At 44.2% G+C, this 19153-nt stretch overlaps 1 protein-coding gene and 1 long non-coding RNA gene across 5 annotated transcripts in view; one reads left to right on the top strand and one right to left on the bottom strand.

Moving 5' to 3' along the window:
• Positions 1-2416: 2416 nt before the first annotated feature.
• The window catches only part of mdga2 (MAM domain containing glycosylphosphatidylinositol anchor 2), a 514926-nt gene continuing 498189 nt past the window's right edge, over positions 2417-19153 (bottom strand). For all 4 annotated transcript variants that reach the window (XM_062968720.1, XM_062968722.1, XM_062968721.1 and 1 more), the window contains exons 16-17: positions 6673-6778; positions 2417-4946 (exon numbers count right to left, since the gene is read on the bottom strand). In XM_062968720.1, the coding sequence (XP_062824790.1) occupies positions 4858-4946; positions 6673-6778 (195 nt within the window). In that variant the 3' untranslated portion in view covers positions 2417-4857. The remainder of the gene's footprint in view (positions 4947-6672; positions 6779-19153) is intronic.
• Positions 4890-6901, top strand: LOC134295627 (uncharacterized). Its single transcript, XR_010002258.1, has 2 exons — positions 4890-5026; positions 6451-6901. It is a non-coding gene; the product is annotated as an uncharacterized LOC134295627 (long non-coding RNA).

Genomic DNA, 19153 nt, shown 5'->3' with positions numbered 1-19153 from the left:
GTAAGAGCTGTTTGGCCAAGGAGTCTGGGAGCGTCTCCTTCTCTGTACGGTTTTAAGCTGAGAATGGATGGCCACCTGTCAGGAGGGCTTGGATTGTGTTTTCTCATGGGGCTTCTCTCTTCCAAGTCAAGGGTTCTAGGCCTCTTAGATCCTATGCTTGTACGTGTGTATGGCTTCAGGTCATATGAAGTTCATGTTTTTGAAGGCAAGGAATGCTCAAATATCACCAAAAGCACCTTGTATTCCTTGGTGGTCTTCTATCCAAGGACTACTTGATCTGACTCTGCTTAGCCTCCAAGATCAGACAAGGTCTTGAGGGAATTTGGGACACAGAAATTGCCTTTGTTCTTGCTGGGCCGATGATGCACAGTGTCCATTTTTCCTTCAGAAACGTTTTGGGGCAGGATCCAGCACATGTCTGCTCCCATAGAAGTCAGAGAAGGTCCTGTGATGACCAAAAGCCTGTTCATATTCATATCCAAATTAATCAAACATGAGATAAGAGTGCTGTGGAGAAAAGTGATGTCAACAACATGTTCAAAAAACAGTCCAGTTGCAGTCAAACATAACAGACTGAGCTCTAACATCAAGGTCCTATAACGTAAATCTTGAGACATTGATCACTCTTCACAATCCTAGTATTGAATGGCAATGATGCGCAACTGAATGCACAACAAATGTGCAGTGTGTTACCATTGTGCCTTAGTCTCGAGTAGGGTTGTGTGTGGATTTAGTTTCTTCCGTTTCCTCTGTTTCTTTTGGTACCTTCAGTATTTTGGGAGCTCATAACGGGAAGGGCCCTCCCGGTACGAAAATCCGCCCGACACAAAAACAAGTGGGAGCAGATCTCGGCTCTTCCTCCCCTATTCGGCATCACAGTTGAATCTTTTTGATTTTTCTTTATTATCCTGATTCTTTTTATTTGGTGGGGGAGCATCCAGACAGCCCCTTTAATGCAGGACTTCCTGCCACAAAAAGGAGGCTGTCCAAATGACGTCTTTGGGAAACACAAATTAATTTGTCACAAACCAGGAAAACCCTGGTTTGTGGCAAATTAATTTGTTAGTGGGTTTATTCCGTACCTTCTTGGAAGGCGCAGGATAAACTCACTACTTCCACTGTCTAGACTGCAGTCCCATGATTTTCCAGGTGAAATTGCCCGGAAAACCACGAGGACAACAACCTCCTCCCCCAACCCCCCCCCCCAAACAACTTCAAAAAGTAAAATAACTTACCGGGTCAGCATTTCCCTTCTGCCAGTCCACTCCTGGTGCTTAGGAGTGAGGCGCCAGGAGAAGGGGAGGGAGGAGGAGGAAAATTGCTCCTGGGTAAGTTATTTTATTTTTTGATGCTCTTTAAAGGGTTTGGGGTGGGGGTTATGGTGTCTGGATGTTCTCCCAGAAAGTACCGTGAGAACATCTGGACACCCAGATGCAAAAGTGTGGGCTTTTGTGGCTGGTGTGCAGACTACATTCCACCCTGACCCGGGTTTTTAAAACCCAGGTCGAAGCTGACTTTTCTGCTGTGTGGAAGCACCCTGGGACTTACTGGGAGTTGAGGACCTAAGGGATAGTGGGTGGGGTGTGCTCACACGTTTGGGGACTTTCACCCTTTTAGCTTCTTTTCTCCTCCTCTTCCTCTTCTTCAGAAAATACTTCTAAAAGATTAATAATAATATAGTAATCCCAGCAAACAAAAAGAGAAGCCTACCTCTCCTCTAGAGTAGAAAGCAGGAACAGCTTTAAGGAAGCAAAACCCCAAGCAGAAAGGAGACTGCAGGCAAGAGAGGGGATTTTTAAGGTAGTCCAGGGAGGATAGCTCGACTGAGCTCCCAAGTCATCGCTCTTCCTTCCCTGGGCCTCCTTAAAATGCCTCTTGGAAAGCTGCATCTCTGGTGCTGTTGAGACCAAGAAAGCATGTGGGCCTGTGTCTTCTTCAGGTGAGCGCCTCTCCTCCAGAGCAGAAAATAGAAACAGCTTGAAAGAAGCAAAACCCCAAGCAGAAAGGAGATTGCAGCCTTGGCAGGCAAGTGAGGGGATTTTTAAGGCAGTCCAGGGAAGATAGCTCGACTGAGCTCCAGCTCATCCCTCTTCTCTCCTTGGGCCTCCTTGGAAAGCTGCTGGTGCTGGGAGAGAAGAAAGCGCACAGACCTGCCTCTCCTCTAGAGTAGAACAGATTTAAGAAGCAGTAAACCCAATCTGTAAACAAGCTACCGGCTGTTAGGAATTGTGGGAGTTGAAGTCCAAATCATCTGGAGGGCCAAAGCTGGCTCATGCCTGTAATAAACCCACCACCTCCATCCCGTTAACCAGGTCATCCCTGTTGCTTATAGGTTGGCCTTAAGTTGGAACCAATTCGGAGGCACAATCGGGAGTGCTCGCCTTTCTCCAGAAACACAGACGCCACTTACCATGCCTTACCTGGAAATAAGCTTTATTGAACATTGTTGTAAAATTATTTCTTTCAGTTGAATGACTGAATTATCGGCACAAACTTTTTTTTTCTACAGATTTGTTTTAAAAAATCAAGCCTCGTCACTTTTTTTACTGCATCTCTTTGTGCTTTTTTTCAAAATATTAATGTTTTCAAATGTTATTCTTTTGACTTTCTTTGAATATCCGAATTATTTGCATATCAGTTTCCCCCTCCCTCTCGTTTCATCCTCGGGTATTTGAAAGAACATATAATAATCATGATAATTATAATAATAACTCTTGCTTAGACAAAAAAAGCTCTCTTTTTCTCTCTCTCTCTTTCAAGTGAAGTTAAAAGCTGAGATAACTGAAGGGAAAAGGTCTCTCAATTTCCATTTCCAGCTCAGACGGGGAAATTTACACTGTATTGGAACATTGGCTGCTTATAGATATGGGATGGAACCAGGTAGCTGAAAATAAATTTTTACAAGTTTTATTATTATTACCAGTATTATTCTCTCTCTCTCTCTTTCTCTTTTTTGTAAAAGTGGTTTTGTTTTGTCAATTTTTTTTTAATTTTTGCTAAAATAATAAAATAATATTTCACAATTTGCACAGAGTCTGATGAAAGGGCAGAGGCCTTCTTCTTTTCTCCGCGTTTGGGAATGGAACCAGGTTCAGCCAGCCTGCAAGTTTCACCACAAAAGAGTTCGGTCTCGGTCTCGAGTTTTTTGTTTGTGTGTGTTTGCCGTACGCACTGCAACGTCCCTTGGAACTCCGGTTTCGGCTCGCTATAAAGTTAGAACCAATCTCGGTTTCGTTTCGTTTTTTTTCCGCACAGAGGTTAGAGTAAGAAAAAAAAGGTGTGTGTTCATGTGTGTGTTCATGTGTTGCACATCTCCTTTTTGAGCTATGGACCCTCCACGACTTTCATAGCCCGAAAAGCAAGGGGTGTCTCGCTCCATTTCGCCTTTGACTAGATGAAGGCCAGATCCATGGCTGTTTCCGATGCGCCATCTCCATCTCAGAAGGATCGGCGTGCTCTCGTTCAAGTCAATCCATCTTGAGAAACATACGTGTTTCTCTGGGTCCCTCAACCAGTTTCGCTCTGTAGGCTTGCTTTAGAAAACAACAACGACAAGGATCCCACCCCCCCAAAAAGAGTTATACGCAAACCCTTCTTTGAGTTTGCACGCATCTCTCCACCGGAACGTCTGCATGTGTGTGTGTGTCCATGTGTGTGTATACATGTGTGTGGTTTTCTCCCCCCACCCCACCCCATTTTTATTTCTCAGGCTTGTTATCATTGAAGGCACTTGGTTTCCATGGCATTTTTAGAAAAAAAGATGGTAGTTTGGTTTTCTTCGTCACTTGGTTCGAAGGGATGGTTTTGGTCGGGGATGGGAGTGGGAGCGAGTGGGATGAGAGGCAGAAGGGCCGGAGCGGGATGTTCTCGGAGGGCACGGGCGGGAGGAGGTGTTTCGGTGTGTTCAAGTGGCCGCAAGCAAACTCTGGGCAAAGTCCACGCCGTCGTCTTTGTATGTCCCGGAGTTACGTCAATGCATGCAAAGTGGAGACCGCGTACTGCCGTTGCGCATTGCCATGAAGAACTGGAACAGAATGTCTTCAACCGCGCAGGAGCGTCAGCCCGAAAGTGCATCAGGAAGGCGCCCCTAGAGGCAAGGAAAGGGACTGCGGCTCATGGTCGGACTCGATGCGAAAAAATACCCCTCGGGGGAAAACGAAAAGGAATCGCCCAACTCCACTGGTACCCTGTTTTGCAATGAGGCATAGGGATACACTCCCCTCTCTCTTCCTCCTCCTCGTCTCTCCCTCCTTCCCCTCTTTCCTCTCTCTCTCCCTCTTTTCTTTTATGAAATCTCTCTTCCGGCAGGCCATTCGGATCCCATGGCAACAAGCAAACTATTCATTTGAAACAAAACAAGCCATGACTTGTGCTTTGACAAGGAATTCAGTAGCTCTTTTGACAAGAGTTCTTCCAACGGAGACCGTGTGTTTGTGTGTGTCTGGTGTGTGTGTGTGTGTGTCGTGTTGCGTGTGTCTCTTTTTATTCCCTTTTCGTTTGTTCGTCATTAATTAACCGCACAAAAAAAAAGCACCTGAAGGTCTTTGTCCTTCACGTCCGCATGTGGCACATGGCACATTGAGGTGCCCACAGTCCCCTTTGTTTATTCGTTTCATGTGTTTCTTTAAAAACTCCCAATGCTTCCTTTTCATACAGATATATATATATATATATATGTGAAATATATATATACTTGACGATTGATTCATCTTCTTCTTCTACTTCTTTAAAAAACGTATTTGAGTCAGTCCGTGGAGGAATCTTTGGTAGTTTTTTTGTTTGTTTCTTTTTAAAATGTTCTCTTTTCTTCATGCCAGTGCGTGGTACATCTGTGTTGTAGCCTCTGCCGGAATAAGGTCACCTCTGATGACTTAAGACAGACACGAGAAGGAAAACGGGGAAAATCCGTATATGGGGCAGTCTCCTGCCTGCACCCGAAGGTATATCTGGAAAGGGAGGAGGAACAGGGGTCAGTCACCTCTTGCATTGGACAACTGGACAACTGCATTGGACAACGACCGACAATGTAAGAATTAAGAAGAAATTGAGCAAACACTGGCATAAAAGCATTCCTTGATATACCCAAGTACTGTCTTCTCACCTGACTCTCTCCTTCTCCAACCCTCAGTCTCTCCACTTTAACAGTCAGCAGTTGCATTGAATCACATAATTATAGGAATTTAAATAAGTGGAGTTATGGTTTTATACAGTCTTTAGCCTTCTTTGCCAAAGAGTGATATTGCCTCATCAACTACAAGGATTCCATAGCATGACTCCATGGCAGTCAAAATAGTATCAAATTGCATTAATTTGACAGTGTAGCTGTACCCTTAGGCATAAGGAAGATCATCTTTGCGGCCCCCACCCGCCCATGAATGAAGCTCCTATAAGGAGTCCGGATTCTGACTGTCACAACCTTGCTTCTCCTGTGAGCTTGAACATTCGATTTTCAAACAATGCAACTGCTGGTTGTTAGAGTGGGCTAGGGAGATATGTACGGAGCATGATGCAGCAGTTTGAACATTGGACTATGGTGAATCCAACAATGGACTATGTTGAGTTAAACAATTGAATATGTGGAGTCCAACAATGGACTATGTTGAGTTCAACACTGGATTACGTTGAGTCCAACACTGTAACTATGAAGCATGTTGAGTCCAATGCTAAAGTATGTTGAGTTCAACACTGGACTATGTTGAGTTCAAAACTGAACTATGCTGAGTTCAACACTGAACTATGTTGAGTTCAACACTGAACTATGTTGAGTTCAACACTGGACTATGTTGAGTCCAACACTGGACTATGTTGAGTCCAACATTGAACTATGTTGAGTCCAACACTGGACTATGTTGAATCCAACACTGAACTATGTTGAGTTCAACACTGAACTATGTTGAGTTCAACACTGGGGTATGTATCCAACAATGGAGCATGTTGAGTCCAATGCTAACGTATGTTGAATTCAACACTGAACTATGTTGAGTTCAACACTGAACTATGTTGAGTCCAACACTGGACTATGTTGAGTTCAACACTGGACTATGTTGAGTCCAACACTGGACTATGTTGAGTCCAACACTGAACTATGTTGAGTCCAACACTGGACTATGTTGAGTCCAACACTGAACTATGTTGAGTCCAACACTGGACTATGTTGAGTTCAACACTGATTTTGCTCAACTAGTCTTTTGAGCCTGCGAAGGTCATTTTCGAACTGGATCCTGTCCTCAGGGATATGAGTGCTCCCTCCCAATTTGAGGTCACCTGCAAATTGGATCTGCATACCTTCTATTCCATTACCCAAGTTATTGATAAAGATGCTGAGTATCTTTGTAGGGACAACTATATCATTTAACTGAATAGCTTTCCGTTTTGGCAGGTGTTGTGTGCTGTGGTCAACTCTTACTTCCAGAATAAAGCTTTCTGAACCTGCTGACATTTGTGTTTCAGAATCGGAGAGAATACTTCTGGAACATGGCCATACAGCCTGGAAAACACACAACAACCCTCTGATTCCGGCCCTGAAAGCCTTCGACAACTTCATCAGGATCGTTGTGCCCCAGCAAAGAAGTCTGTGCTCATCCTGAAGCCTTGCACAAGAACCTCGGGGTGAACCAGGGCTCGTACACTACTGCAAAGGAAATGCCATTATCCTAGAAAGGTCTCACTTACGATTGTCCGGAGATTCCGATTTCGTGCACTCTCCTTCCACGATGGATATATCATCGACGGCTATGTCTCCTTCAATGCCACGGCCACGGATCCCTTCGAAAATAACCTGGGAAAGGATATGACCCCGGAAATTAAAAGATCAAGGAATGGCATGCAAAACTAATTGTTCATTGCACCATTATTATTATTATTATTATTATTATTATTATTATTATTATTATTATTATTATTATCTTACCCGCCTCTCCTTGTGGCTCAAGGTGGGTTACAACATTGCTAAAAACACACATATGTATTTATTTATTTATTTACAGTATTTATATTCCGCCCTTCTCACCCCGAAGGAGACTCAGGGCAGATTACAATGAACACATATATGGCAAACATTCAGTGCCAACAGACAAACAACATTCAGTTTTAGACAGACACAGAGGCATTTTTAACATCTTTCCAGCTTCACGATTCCGGCCACAGGGGGAGCTGTTGCTTCACCGTCCATTGGTGGCTGTTCTTCCTCATTCTTTTCCTCGTGAGCAGTTTTATGGTGTTGTAGATTAGTTAAATTAGCCTCCCGCATAAAGCGTCCCTAAATTTTCCCTACTTGACAGATGCAACTGTCTTTCAGGGCTGCTAGGTCAACAGCAAGCCGGGGCTATTTTTATTTTATTTTTTATGGTTGGAGGCTTAACCCGACCTGGGCTTCGAACTCATGACCTCTCGGTCAGTAGTGATTTATAGCAGCTGGTTACTAGCCAGCTGCGCCACAGCCCAGCCCCGATTAGAACACATTTCTACAAAATGCATATTAAAATAGAAAGAACCAAAAGCAACGGCTGCTTCTTTCTGACAGCTGAATTTGTGCTACATGTGGCCTGAATATAGGAAGACAAGACATTGCATATTTTTGCAGTAAGCATGTGCGACACTTCCCCAATTAGTTCTGTGGATATTTCTGTTTTCCAAGAGGTTGTCAGCACATCTTCAGGAAGCGCATGTATCACATCGCTTATTAAAATTAATGCATCCTGCAAAAAATCAATAAATACGGCATAACTTGCATATGAGATCGTATGGTATGGTATAGAACGGGAAATAAACATTTCAATAGTCACATTAATGTATTTATACCCCATGTTATATCACACAAGGTGAGCTCCTACATCAAGGAGTCGGACCCACATAGTTGCATGAAGATTTGATACTTGGCAATACTGCAACTAAATCTGCAAACAAATGTGAAATGCACAGTGATCATGGTGTAAAGTAGACATCGGCCAACTTTGGCCCTCCAGGTGTTTTGGAGGGAGGACTGAAGTTTATTTATTTACATTATGTATATTCCGCTCTTCCTTCTCACCCCGAAGAGGACTCAGGGTGGATTACAAACACATATACATGGCAAACATTCAATGCCATTAGACATATAACATATAGACACACACAGAGGCAATTTAACATTTTCAGCTTCTGGCTTCAGGAGGGTATGCTCGATTCCGGCCACAGGGGGAGCTGTTGCTTCACCATCCACTTGTGACACCGAGTCCTTGATGGTAGTACTTCCTCTTTCCTTCCATGCACTGCTGGCAATGTTATGGTGTGGTAAATTAGTTAGATTAGCCTCCCTGCATAAAGCGTACCTAAATTTCCTACTTGACAGATGCAACTGTCTTTTGGACTGCTTAGGTCAACAGTGAGCTAGGCTATTAATGGTTGGGAGCTTAACCCAACCTGGGCTTCGATCTCATGATTTATTGCAGCTGGCTACTAACCAGCTGTGCCATACACACTTTGCTACCGATTCCCCACATTTTCCCAGTACAAAAATGGCCAAGTTGTTGGGCCACAGGACAGAGGAAGTATTTGGGGAGTTGAATTTCTTTGAAGAGACCTGCATGTGGCCCATCTTCCGTCCTCCATGCAATGACAGCCCTTCAGACAGATATTATTTTCAAGGCTTGGAAGGTAATAAACACCACTTGGAGCTGGTCCCAGAAATGTAATTGGTTTCAGTGAAACTTGGGACAGCAGTTATCAGTTCAGAAATACCCAGTTCTGGATACAAGGTGTTATCCATGGTTATATTTGCACCAGCCAACAGCTCCAAGGCGTGTTAACAGCTAAAAGCCCACTCATAGAGGCTGACATCCCAATAGGGACGTGCAAACGTGTGCCTTTTCATTCTGCAGGCACATCTCCTTTCTCTTGTGGAAGTTTTTGTAGCCTCCAAAAGAGTCACAATGGGACTAAGTGACCATCCATGTTGCAGAATTGCAACAGCTTAATACCACTTTAATGGCCAATGCCATAGATTCATTCATCCTGGGAATTTACTGTCGAAACAGCGCTCTCTGACAGAGAAGGGGAAAGAGGTCACAAAACTGCCAATCCCAGAATTCCATCGCATCAAGACACTGTTGGTGTATTTTAGTGTAAGGGTAAAATGTTGAATCAAGTGTTTTGCTGTTGGGGTTTTGCAACTGTGTATTCCGGCATGCTTTCCAGCAGCACACGGGTTAGTGGCAGGCCAGCTTGAATGATAGCCTGCCCAGCCAATAGGTCAAGCCTTCCGGCCTCAGAAGTGCAAACAAGACGTTCGACATTCTGCTTTGGAATGTTGATGTTGCCTGCAGATGAGCGTCGCTGACGATCAGCAAAGAGAGAAGACATGCTTTGCCTTTGCTGAGGGAAGCATGGGTCCTGTGAGTGATGGACTTTGTAGTTGTATATAGTTTGTATATATAAATAAAGCCTTGGAACCGCTGTGATCAGTTGAATTACGACTGTGGTGTCGTTTGTTGGTGCTGCTTAACCAGATGCTCAAGCAGACTGACGGAGGATGGATTGGTGAGAGGCCTGACTCACCAATAAATCAGGGTAGTTCGGAGTGAATTAACCCCCTGACAGACACTGCAGCTAATGCGGCGTCACACTGCTATAATTCTGTAGTCTAACAATTTGCCCAACCAGAATAAATCACTAAAGTCCTGGACAAACATGACTTTCCAGCTTATGTTTGAAGATGTCAGAAGAGAACTTTCTTAAGAAAGCAGTGAAGTCAAGGTTCAGGCTATCTATGTGAGGTCTACGGTCTGCTTCTACACAAAATTCAAAGCGTTGGTTGTAACTGATAAAGAAATGTATGGTTTTGGTCCAAGTCAGCTGAAAGACTGTAGGCTCCCACATGAGCTTCCCTTGGAATAATACAATCTCAGTGGTCATCCAGCCACATTCTGGGAAGACATAAATAAAGAACTCCTGAAAGAAGTCCATCCAATCCACCAAAGGTGAAGAGTCAATTCCTGAGGCAGTCCGTTCCATGGCCAAACAGTCAAAAAAGTCTTCCTCGTGCTCAAAGTGAAATCTAGATCTCCTAGATTTCCATCTGAAGTCATGGCAACGCTGGTTGGGAAATCTTCATTTAGTCTCTGAAGCAACGAAAACTAGTTTGCTCTGGAGGTTGAAAGATGGATGCATTACATCACTTCTTCACCTCCTCTTTGATGAGCTTCCCATAGTCATCTCTCGTAGAGCTTGGTTCTAGGCCTTTGACCATTTTGATTGTCCTTCTTTGGTCACCTTCCACTTTCTTGAACGGTGGTTCCCAGAAATAATGGACACAGGTTTATTCAAGGTGAGGTATGACCAAAAGCAGAAGACAGTGGGACTATAACTATAACGCCCCTTGATCTCAACCCTATGGTCCCATTGTCTAGAGTTCCAATGGCTTTCTTAGTTGCTTCATCCCCACTGTTGACTCATGTTCAGCTTGTGGTCTACAGCACTGGTTCCCAACCAGTGGTCATCCTGGTGTTTTGGACTTCAACTCCCAGAAATCTCAGCAGCTGTTAGGGACTATGGAGTCTGAAGTTCAAAACACCTGGAGGAGCAAAGGTCAGGAACCATCTAAGATCCCTTTGGCATCCCTTCACATATTTAACAATAGTGATTATGTCACGTCTCACTCTTCTCCATGCTAAACCTATCTGGTTCCTTACCATCATTGTTCATGAAGCTTGGGCCCCTTCTACACTGCCATATAATCCAGATCATCAAAGGAGATAATGCACTTTATCTGCTTTGAACTGGATTATATGAGTCTACACTGCATAGAATCATAGAATCCTAGAGTTGGAAGAGATCTGGTGGGCCATCCAGTCCAACCCCATTCTGCCAAGAAGCAGGACAATTAAATTCAAAGCACCCCCGACAGATGGCCATCCAGCCTCTGCTTAAAAGCCTCCAAAGAAGGAGCCTCTACCACAGTCCAGGGCAGAGAGTTCCACTGCTGAACAGCTCTCACAGTGAGGAAGTTCTTCCCCATGTTCAGGTGGAATCTCCTTTCCTGTAGTTTGATGCCATTCCTCCATTGCCTCCTAGTCTCCAGGGCAGCAGAAAACAAGTTTGCTCCCTCCTCCCTGGGACTTCCCCTCACATATGTATACATGGCCCTCATCATGTTTTCTCTCTCTTGGCCTTCTCTTTTGCATATCATCCAATTGAACTGCCAAACAATCCAGTTCAAAGCAAATAATCTGGATTTTATATGGCAGTGCAGAAGGGGGTGTCTACACTGTAGAATTAATCCATTTTGACTGCCATAGCTCAATACCATGGAATCATGGGAGATGTATTCTTTCAATATGTTCAGTTTGGTGCCTCACCAAACTATAGTTCCCATGATTCCATAGCACTGGAGCCCATGGCAGTTTGAGTGGAGTCCAACTGGATTAATCCTACAATGCAGAGGTCCTTCTCCGGACACCTTCCAGCTTCTGAATCTCCTCCTTGAACTGTTTCAGGTGAAGCATGTCTTCCTCATGTTCAGGTCGACAGCAAGACCGCTGGACCGGAGACTTCATTTTGGTACAGAACAGCACACCGACAACCCTCCAGAAGTGTTAAAATAGTTTTTTATTATAGGAGAAACTCTTGCTAGAATTTATCCCCGTCTTTTGGAGCCATTCTGAATCGGGGATTGCAGCAAAGCATCGATAATCCCCTCTTCAGATGAGAAACCCTCGGCGGATGATATGTGGGCCGGGAAGGCATAAAATAAATCTAGGGTGCACTTCAGTGTATGAATTAACCTATAAAACAGCTTTAATTCCTGTGTTGGAGCAATCACATTTACTGCAGGAAAAGATTCAGTCTGATTCATTCCCCTTAAAATTAACTGGGAGGTTTATGTCCCTTCCCATTTAGCCTCTTAAATGCAAAATAAAGTTTGGTTGGAGGAGGAACGGCTTGGGAGAAAAAAGAGAGTAATTTAAAGTCCCAGCTGTGCTGACATTTATTTGGCTTTATTTGTTCGGTGCTTTCATGTCCCTAAATGTGTTTTGTGTCTGGAAATAAGAAAAGGGGGGTGACGTGGACACACAAACCAAATCCAGAGCAAAGGAGAGGGTTGCGCGCAATGAAGCCTTGTCTGCACAACTGCACACAGATTGCGACCCACGTGTTGGATGGCAGCATTGCACAAGTCAACCATGACACCAGTCTGTGGCATCCATAAGCATTTATAAATGGTGCACATCCATGCCCAGTGTCCTTCCAAGTCCACTGTGTATTGTATACTCATGTGCCATGTGCTATCCATATAATAATAATAATAATAATAATAATAATAATAATAATAATAATAATAATAATTGTAATAATAATAATAATAATTTTATTCTTGTACCCCGCCTCTATCTCCCCGCAGGGACTCAGGGCAGCTTACAAATGCAAAACAAGTATACATACATAAAACATCAAATACCGAAAACGCACAAATGAAAAATTAAAACATACAATTAAAATAAAACCATATGCAATGACATCACATGTTGAGTGCAATTCGCTCAACCTTGAATGGAATGCAGACATTCTCCATCAGTCAGAAACATCCAGCCACTTACTGCAATCTTTAATGCAAGCATAAGATGCCAACACGAATCAACATAATTTATGAACAGCCCATCACATTTGAAGATTAAACTTTGATTATTTGATTATTACCAGATTTGATTCATTTGTTCTCTCTAGGAACTTCTAGGTCTGTGCTCAATTACTATTGGAGATTGATCACAGCATTGCCTTGGAGGGTTGAATGAAAAGTAATGCCTCCACCTTCATAACTCCTCAACAGATGGCAGCACTGTTAGTTCCATTTAGCGGGAAGCCTTAGCATTGAACGGTTGTGTTGTTAAAGTGCGAAGTATGGAACCCTGTGCAGACGGTCGGTCCATGCGATTTAAGCAGAATGCAGTCATTGAATTCTTAGCAGCAGAAGGTGTCACCCCAAAGGAGATTCACCAGAGAATGCAAGCTGTCAATGGAGATTGTGTTGATGTGAGTCCTGTGTGTCGTTGGGCGAGTAAGTTTAAAGATGTTGAGGTGGGAATATCTGACTTGCGTGACAAACAAAGAGTTGGACGTCCTGTGACAGCAACCACCAAGTTTCACAAGCAAAAGGTTGACAGATTGATTCAGGACAATCGTCGTATCACTCAGAGAGAAATTTCAGGTATCATCGGCATTTCAAAGAACGTGTGGGTCACATTATTGCTTTGCTTGGCGATCAGAAGATTTGTGCACGATGGGTACCCAGGATGCTGATGCCTGAAATGAAAGCACCAGAGACTGGATCTCACCACCATACGGCATCCTCCATACAGTCCAGATTTAGCACCATCTGACTTCCATCTGTTCCCAATAATGAAAGAAGATCTGCGGGGACATCATTATGCTTCTGATGAAGATGTTGAGAGAACTGTGAGATGCTGGTTGCGGAAACAAGAGTGTTGACTTCGTCTGTGACAGCTTCAGAAAACTTGTTCATCGTTGGCAGAAATGTATCCAATTGTCTGGTGATTATGTGGAAAACTGAATAGTGGTAGTTAAAGAGCACATTCTAAGGATTATTTCTGGGTTTGATTTATTCAAATATTCTCATCCAAACCCAAGTAACGAAGGTGGAGGCATTACTTTTCATTCAACCCTCATAATATTCAAGTGGAATCTCTTTCCCTACAGCTTGAATCCCTGGCTCCATTGTGTTGTCATCCCAAGGACAGCACAAAACAAGATCACCTTTTCTTGAATTGGCCCAGATAATGCAGTGAAGAGGGAACATCAGCCTGGGGTGTTCAAATGTTGCCCCAGGCTAATGCATTTCAGTCAGTGTAGTAGCAGTAGTAGTAGTAGTAGCAGTAGTAGTAGCAGTAGTAGTAATATTAATGATATTAATTAATATTAATATTAAATATTAATTTATTAATATTCTGCTTTATCTTCCCAGAGGGACTCAGAGCAGATTACAGTAATCACATCTAAGGCAAACTTTCAATGCCTTTTACATAACGAACAACAACATACAATACACAAACAAGGGTAAAGGCCTTCCTGCCAAGGCAGTACCTACTGATCACCTCGCATTGCATGCTTTCGAACTGATGGGTTGGCAGAAGTTAGGGCTAACAGCAAGAACTCACTCCAACTCACAGCCTCAAACTGTGTAGGAGTGCCCAATGTCACCTCCTTTCAAATATTTAAACGGGGCTCCCATGTCCCCTCTTAGCCTTCTTTTCTCCAAGCAGAAAAACACTCAGACCCTTCTGATAGAGATTCATGGCTTACAGACCTTTGACCATTTTGGTCTTCTTCTCTAGATGCCTTCCAGCTGTTTTATATCCATATTTCAAATTTCTTTGCCTATTCAAAATCTGAATTGCTTTGCCTAAAATTGGACATAGTGTTGACATCAACTATGGCCAACTTTAAAATCACTCTAGAGGACCTAGAGATTCTACGGCACAGCTTTTCAAACTTTTCATGTTGGTGGCATGGTTTTTAGACATGCATCCTTTCACAACATGGCAATCCAGTTTTGCTAGTATGCCAGAGATTAAACCTACAATACAATACAATATATATAGCATATATATATGTAACTCAATCAACAAATCGTGCAAATTATAAAAGTTATAATAGTACCCTACCCTTGGACAGCACCAGCACTTCACTTCTATTGTGATTAACCCTCTCTGGAGGTTTTTAAACAGAGTTTGGATTGTGCGTTCCTTCCTGGCTAAAGAAGACTGGACTAGATGCCCTTTGGAGATCTCTTCCAGTGGGTGCTCCTTCTTTGAAGGATTTTGTATTGAGGCTGGATGGCTCTCTGTTGGGTGGCTTTGACTGCGCTTTCCTGCTTGGCTGATGGAGGTTGGATTGGATGTCCTTTGGGGGCATTCTACATGTAACATACCTATGGACTATAGGAGGTATGGAAGTGTGTCCCAACATACAGTTTGGAAAGCTCTGGCCTACTGTAGTATCAAAGGATCCATTTTGTCTCTTGCTACAGATAAGGTGGATAGATAGATTCAAAAGAAAGCAAGGCTTCTGCATTTTGTATAGTTACAAAGAAGGAGTAGATCACATGGCTGGCTTTCGGTGCCCAAAATATGATACTGAGCCACCTGATCCACGTGGGAAAAGGACTATCCATCATTTGCATATGTTCCAGGAGATATTATTTATTTATTTATTTATTTATTTATTTATTTACAGCATTTATATTCCACCCTTCTCACCCCGAAGGGGACTCAGGGCGGATCACATTACACATATAGGCAAACATTCAATGCCTTTTAACATAGAACAAAGACAAGACAAACATAGGCTCCGAGCGGGCCTCGAACTCATGACCTCCTGGTCAGAATGATTCATTGCAGCTTGCTCTCCCGCCTGCGCCACAGCCTGAGTCCATATTAAAAGCCTTTTAGAGTCAAAAGAAACAGAAATGCTTTGCTTGGCGATAGGAAGTCCAGTATTGATGCAGAGCCAGCAATATAAGCGTACGGAGGGGAAAAGATCTTGTTTATCAGCAGACCAAAGTAAGAGATAAATGCATTACGGTGAAGCTGCTGGATCACTGCAAATGTTTGAACTCAGCTGGTTCCTGCCAGTTTGGGAGGGATGTCCTCAGAAAAGACCCTCCGAGGTGGGGTTTTGTTTACTCCTTCTCCAAACACGCTCCAGGCATGGAACTGTGTCAATATTTACCTGTCATTTTGTATCATTTAAAAGCCAAACACACACAAGTACAAATATCATGTGCGCTCCCATTAGGGGTGTTTGTTGCTTAAGCAGAACAGGTGAGCTTCAAAAGTAAACAGAGGAGTGAATGAAAACTGACAGGGAGCAATAAAGGTGGTGGAGGGAGAGGAGGGAGAAAGTCACTCTATGGATCCTTTTTGGCAGAGGATCAAAGAATCCTGGGTCTGGAAGAGACCACAAGGGACATCTAGTGCAACTCTCCTTTCTGGAAGGCACCATCCAAACCCTCCTCACAGATGGCCATCCCACCTTTGCTTGAAGACTTCCAGAGAAAAAGACTCCACTGGACTCTCAGACAGCAACATATTCTACTATTGAACAGCTATGACCATCAGGAAGATCTTCAAAAGGTTTAGGTGGAATCTGTTTTCCTGCCATTTGAATCCATTACTCCATTGATTCCTTATCTTCAGAGCAGCAGAAAACAAGCTCAATTGGACATCCTTTCAGATCCTTAAACTTGGCTCTCATGTCTCCGCTCAGCCTTCTCTTCTCCAAGCTAAAGTCAGAGGGATTCATAGTTTCCAGACCTTGGACCATTTGGGTGGCCCTGCTCTGGAGATCTTCCATCTTGTCCATCTCCTTCTCGAATTGCATCGCCCAGAGCTGGATCCAGAGTTGTTACTCCAGGTGAGGCCTGACCAAGGTGGATTGCTTGCTGAAATGATATCCTGCATGGTCATCCCATTTCTGCCCAAAATGTAAGGATAGGAAAAGCAGTAGAGCAATACAATGGTGGCACATTCACTCTGCTACGTAGGTCAACCGATCGGATCCCAAGAAGACCCAACGGGATGCTGGTGGTGTTTCTGGGTCTCCTGGTGATGCGTTGTGCATGCCAATTGCCTGTTCAACTTTTGACTTCTTTTCATTAACTCCTGTTTGCTGGTAGCAATGGCATCCATACCAATAACACGGGTTGCAACTAAGTCATATCCTCTTGTAAGGATCAAGTCAGAACAACTCATTCCCGTGGTGAAACTGCACAGGTCGATGTGTTAACAGAAAACGTCAAGACTGTGTCCTTGCACTTTGCTCCCTGCTGCTTCTCTGGGAGAAGGAGAGCTATTTTTGATTGTTCAGTTTGCTGCTTGTTGCCAATGAGAAACATCCCTTGTTGGAAACAAACAATGGCTGGACTCTTTTAGAGGAATTATACCTTCATAAGCAGAATTGCGCTTGCAGAAATTAGTGTTGGGGCATAATGTAATCTCCGAATCTAGTAAATGAGTGCTGTTACGCTTTTAGGTAGAAGACTTGGCAAAGTGATGATCACAAAACAAGATAGATGCACAAGTGAAACAATGCACAATGGGATGAATTTGAAACAGGTCTCGCTGTAATTGGGGTGTGGTAGCAGAGTGCCGAGAACGTTGCATATACGTTTGTAGTAATAAATAATAATAAAATAATAAACTTTATTTTTATATCCCGCCCCATCTCCCCGAAGGGACTCGGGGCGGCTCACAACAGGGACAAGCCCGAAAACAACAACACAAGACATTTGACCAAAAACATTCCAACGATTCACAAAATAAATAATAAATACATTAAAATCCAAGCAATAAAATCAGAGAATTAAAAACAAACCAGCGGGGACAGGTTTCATAAAGTGCTGTGTCATGGAAATGAGTGATAAAGTGCCGTACGCTTTTAAACAGAGAGAAGTATTCTAATGCCAGCTGTATTGGGCCTGTTCATTCAAACGCGCTCTGGAACATCCATGTATTTAATTCCCGGCGGAAAATGGGCAGGGAAGGAGCTAACCTGATCTCCTTAGGGAGAGAGTTCCAAAGCCGGGATGGGGGCCACCGCCGAGAAGGCCCTCTCCCTCCCTCGTCCCCACCAGCCGCATTTGAGACAAAGGCGGGAGCGAGAGGAGCGCCTCCCCGGATGATCTCAGGGCTCGCGTTGGTTCGTAGGAGAGGAGGCGATCACGGAGATAGGCAGGTCCTGAACCGTTTAAGGCTTTATAGGTAATAACCTGCACCTTGAATTGGGCCCAGAAACTTATCGGTAGCCAGTGGAGCTGTTTAAATAGGAGGGTTGACCGCTCTCTATAATTTGCTCCTGTTATTAATCTGGCTGCTGATCTCTGAATCAACTGAAGTTTCCGAACCGTCTTCAAGGGCAGCCCCACGTAGAGTGCATTGCAGTAATCCAACCTGGAGGGGACTAAGGCGTGGACCACCATGGCCAAGTCAGACTTCACGACGTATGGTCGCAGCTGGCGCACAAGTTTTAGTTGTGCGAAGGCCCTCCCGGCCACCGCCGACACCTGAGCGTCAAGCGTCAGCAATGAGTCCAGGAGGACCCCCAAGCTGCGGACCTGTGCCTTCAGGGGGAGTGCGACCCCGTCAAGCACAGGTAGCCACCTTATGCCCCGATCGGCTGCACGACTGACCTGGAGGACCTCTGTCTTGTCAGGATTAAGTCTCAGCTTATTCACCCTCATCCAGTCCATCACAGCGGCCAGGCACCGGTCAAGGATCCGAGGGGCTTCCTTGGAGTTTGGTGGAAAAGAGTAGTAGAGTTGAGTGTCATCTGCATAGAGATGGCACCTAACTCCAAAACCCCGGATGACCTCTCCCAGCAGTTTCATGTAGATGTTAAAAAGCATGGGAGACAGAATAGAACCTTGCGGGACCCCACAGGTCAATGGGGGTCCGAGCAGGAGTCTCCCAGCTTCACCAACTGGGAACGGCCCTCCAGGAAGGAGCGGAGCCATTGCAAAGCAACACCCCCAATACCCATTCCAGAGAGCCGTCCCAGAAGGATACCATGGTCGATGGTATCGAAAGCCGCTGAGATGTCCAAGAGAACCAACAGGGTCACACTCCCCCTGTCAAGTTCTCTGCGGAGGTTACCCACCAAGGCGTGTAGTAACATGATGAGGGTGTGATGAGGGTTGGAAGATGAAGATAGGGGAGAGAGAGTGTTGTGACTCAGCCTTTGTGTGACTGATGAGGATTCTGGGATGCAGTTTCAAGATGATGGGATTCAGGTTCAGGATGATTTTCAAGATGACTCTGATGGGAATTATGGGATTCAGGTGCAGGGTGTTCCTGCTGTGAGATGAGGAGCAGGGAGGCTTTCCCATGGGAAGAAATGATGTTGTTAATGATGATGGTTTTCAGGTGCCAGAAGCAGAAAAGGAGAGCAGCTCCCAGCCTCAGCCTGATAACACTAACAAGCCCTGTGGCCTTGAAAGCGAAAGTGATGAGGACACTTCTCTAGATCGAGCTAGTCGTTTGGAATTTCGGAGGTTGCGCAGAAGTCTCAGAATAGCAAATAAGAGGGAGGCCAAAGGGCAAAGAAATGCCTTCATGTTATGCTATTAAAACAGTCTGCTGAGAGGGAAATCTTCCATCAAAGCAAT

The sequence above is a fragment of the Anolis carolinensis genome, chromosome 1, assembly GCF_035594765.1.
Source record: "Anolis carolinensis isolate JA03-04 chromosome 1, rAnoCar3.1.pri, whole genome shotgun sequence".
Classification (NCBI taxonomy): Eukaryota; Metazoa; Chordata; class Lepidosauria; order Squamata; family Dactyloidae; genus Anolis; species Anolis carolinensis.
The sequence above is the reverse complement of the archived record's forward strand: the minus strand, read 5'-3'. Positions and strand labels throughout refer to the sequence as shown.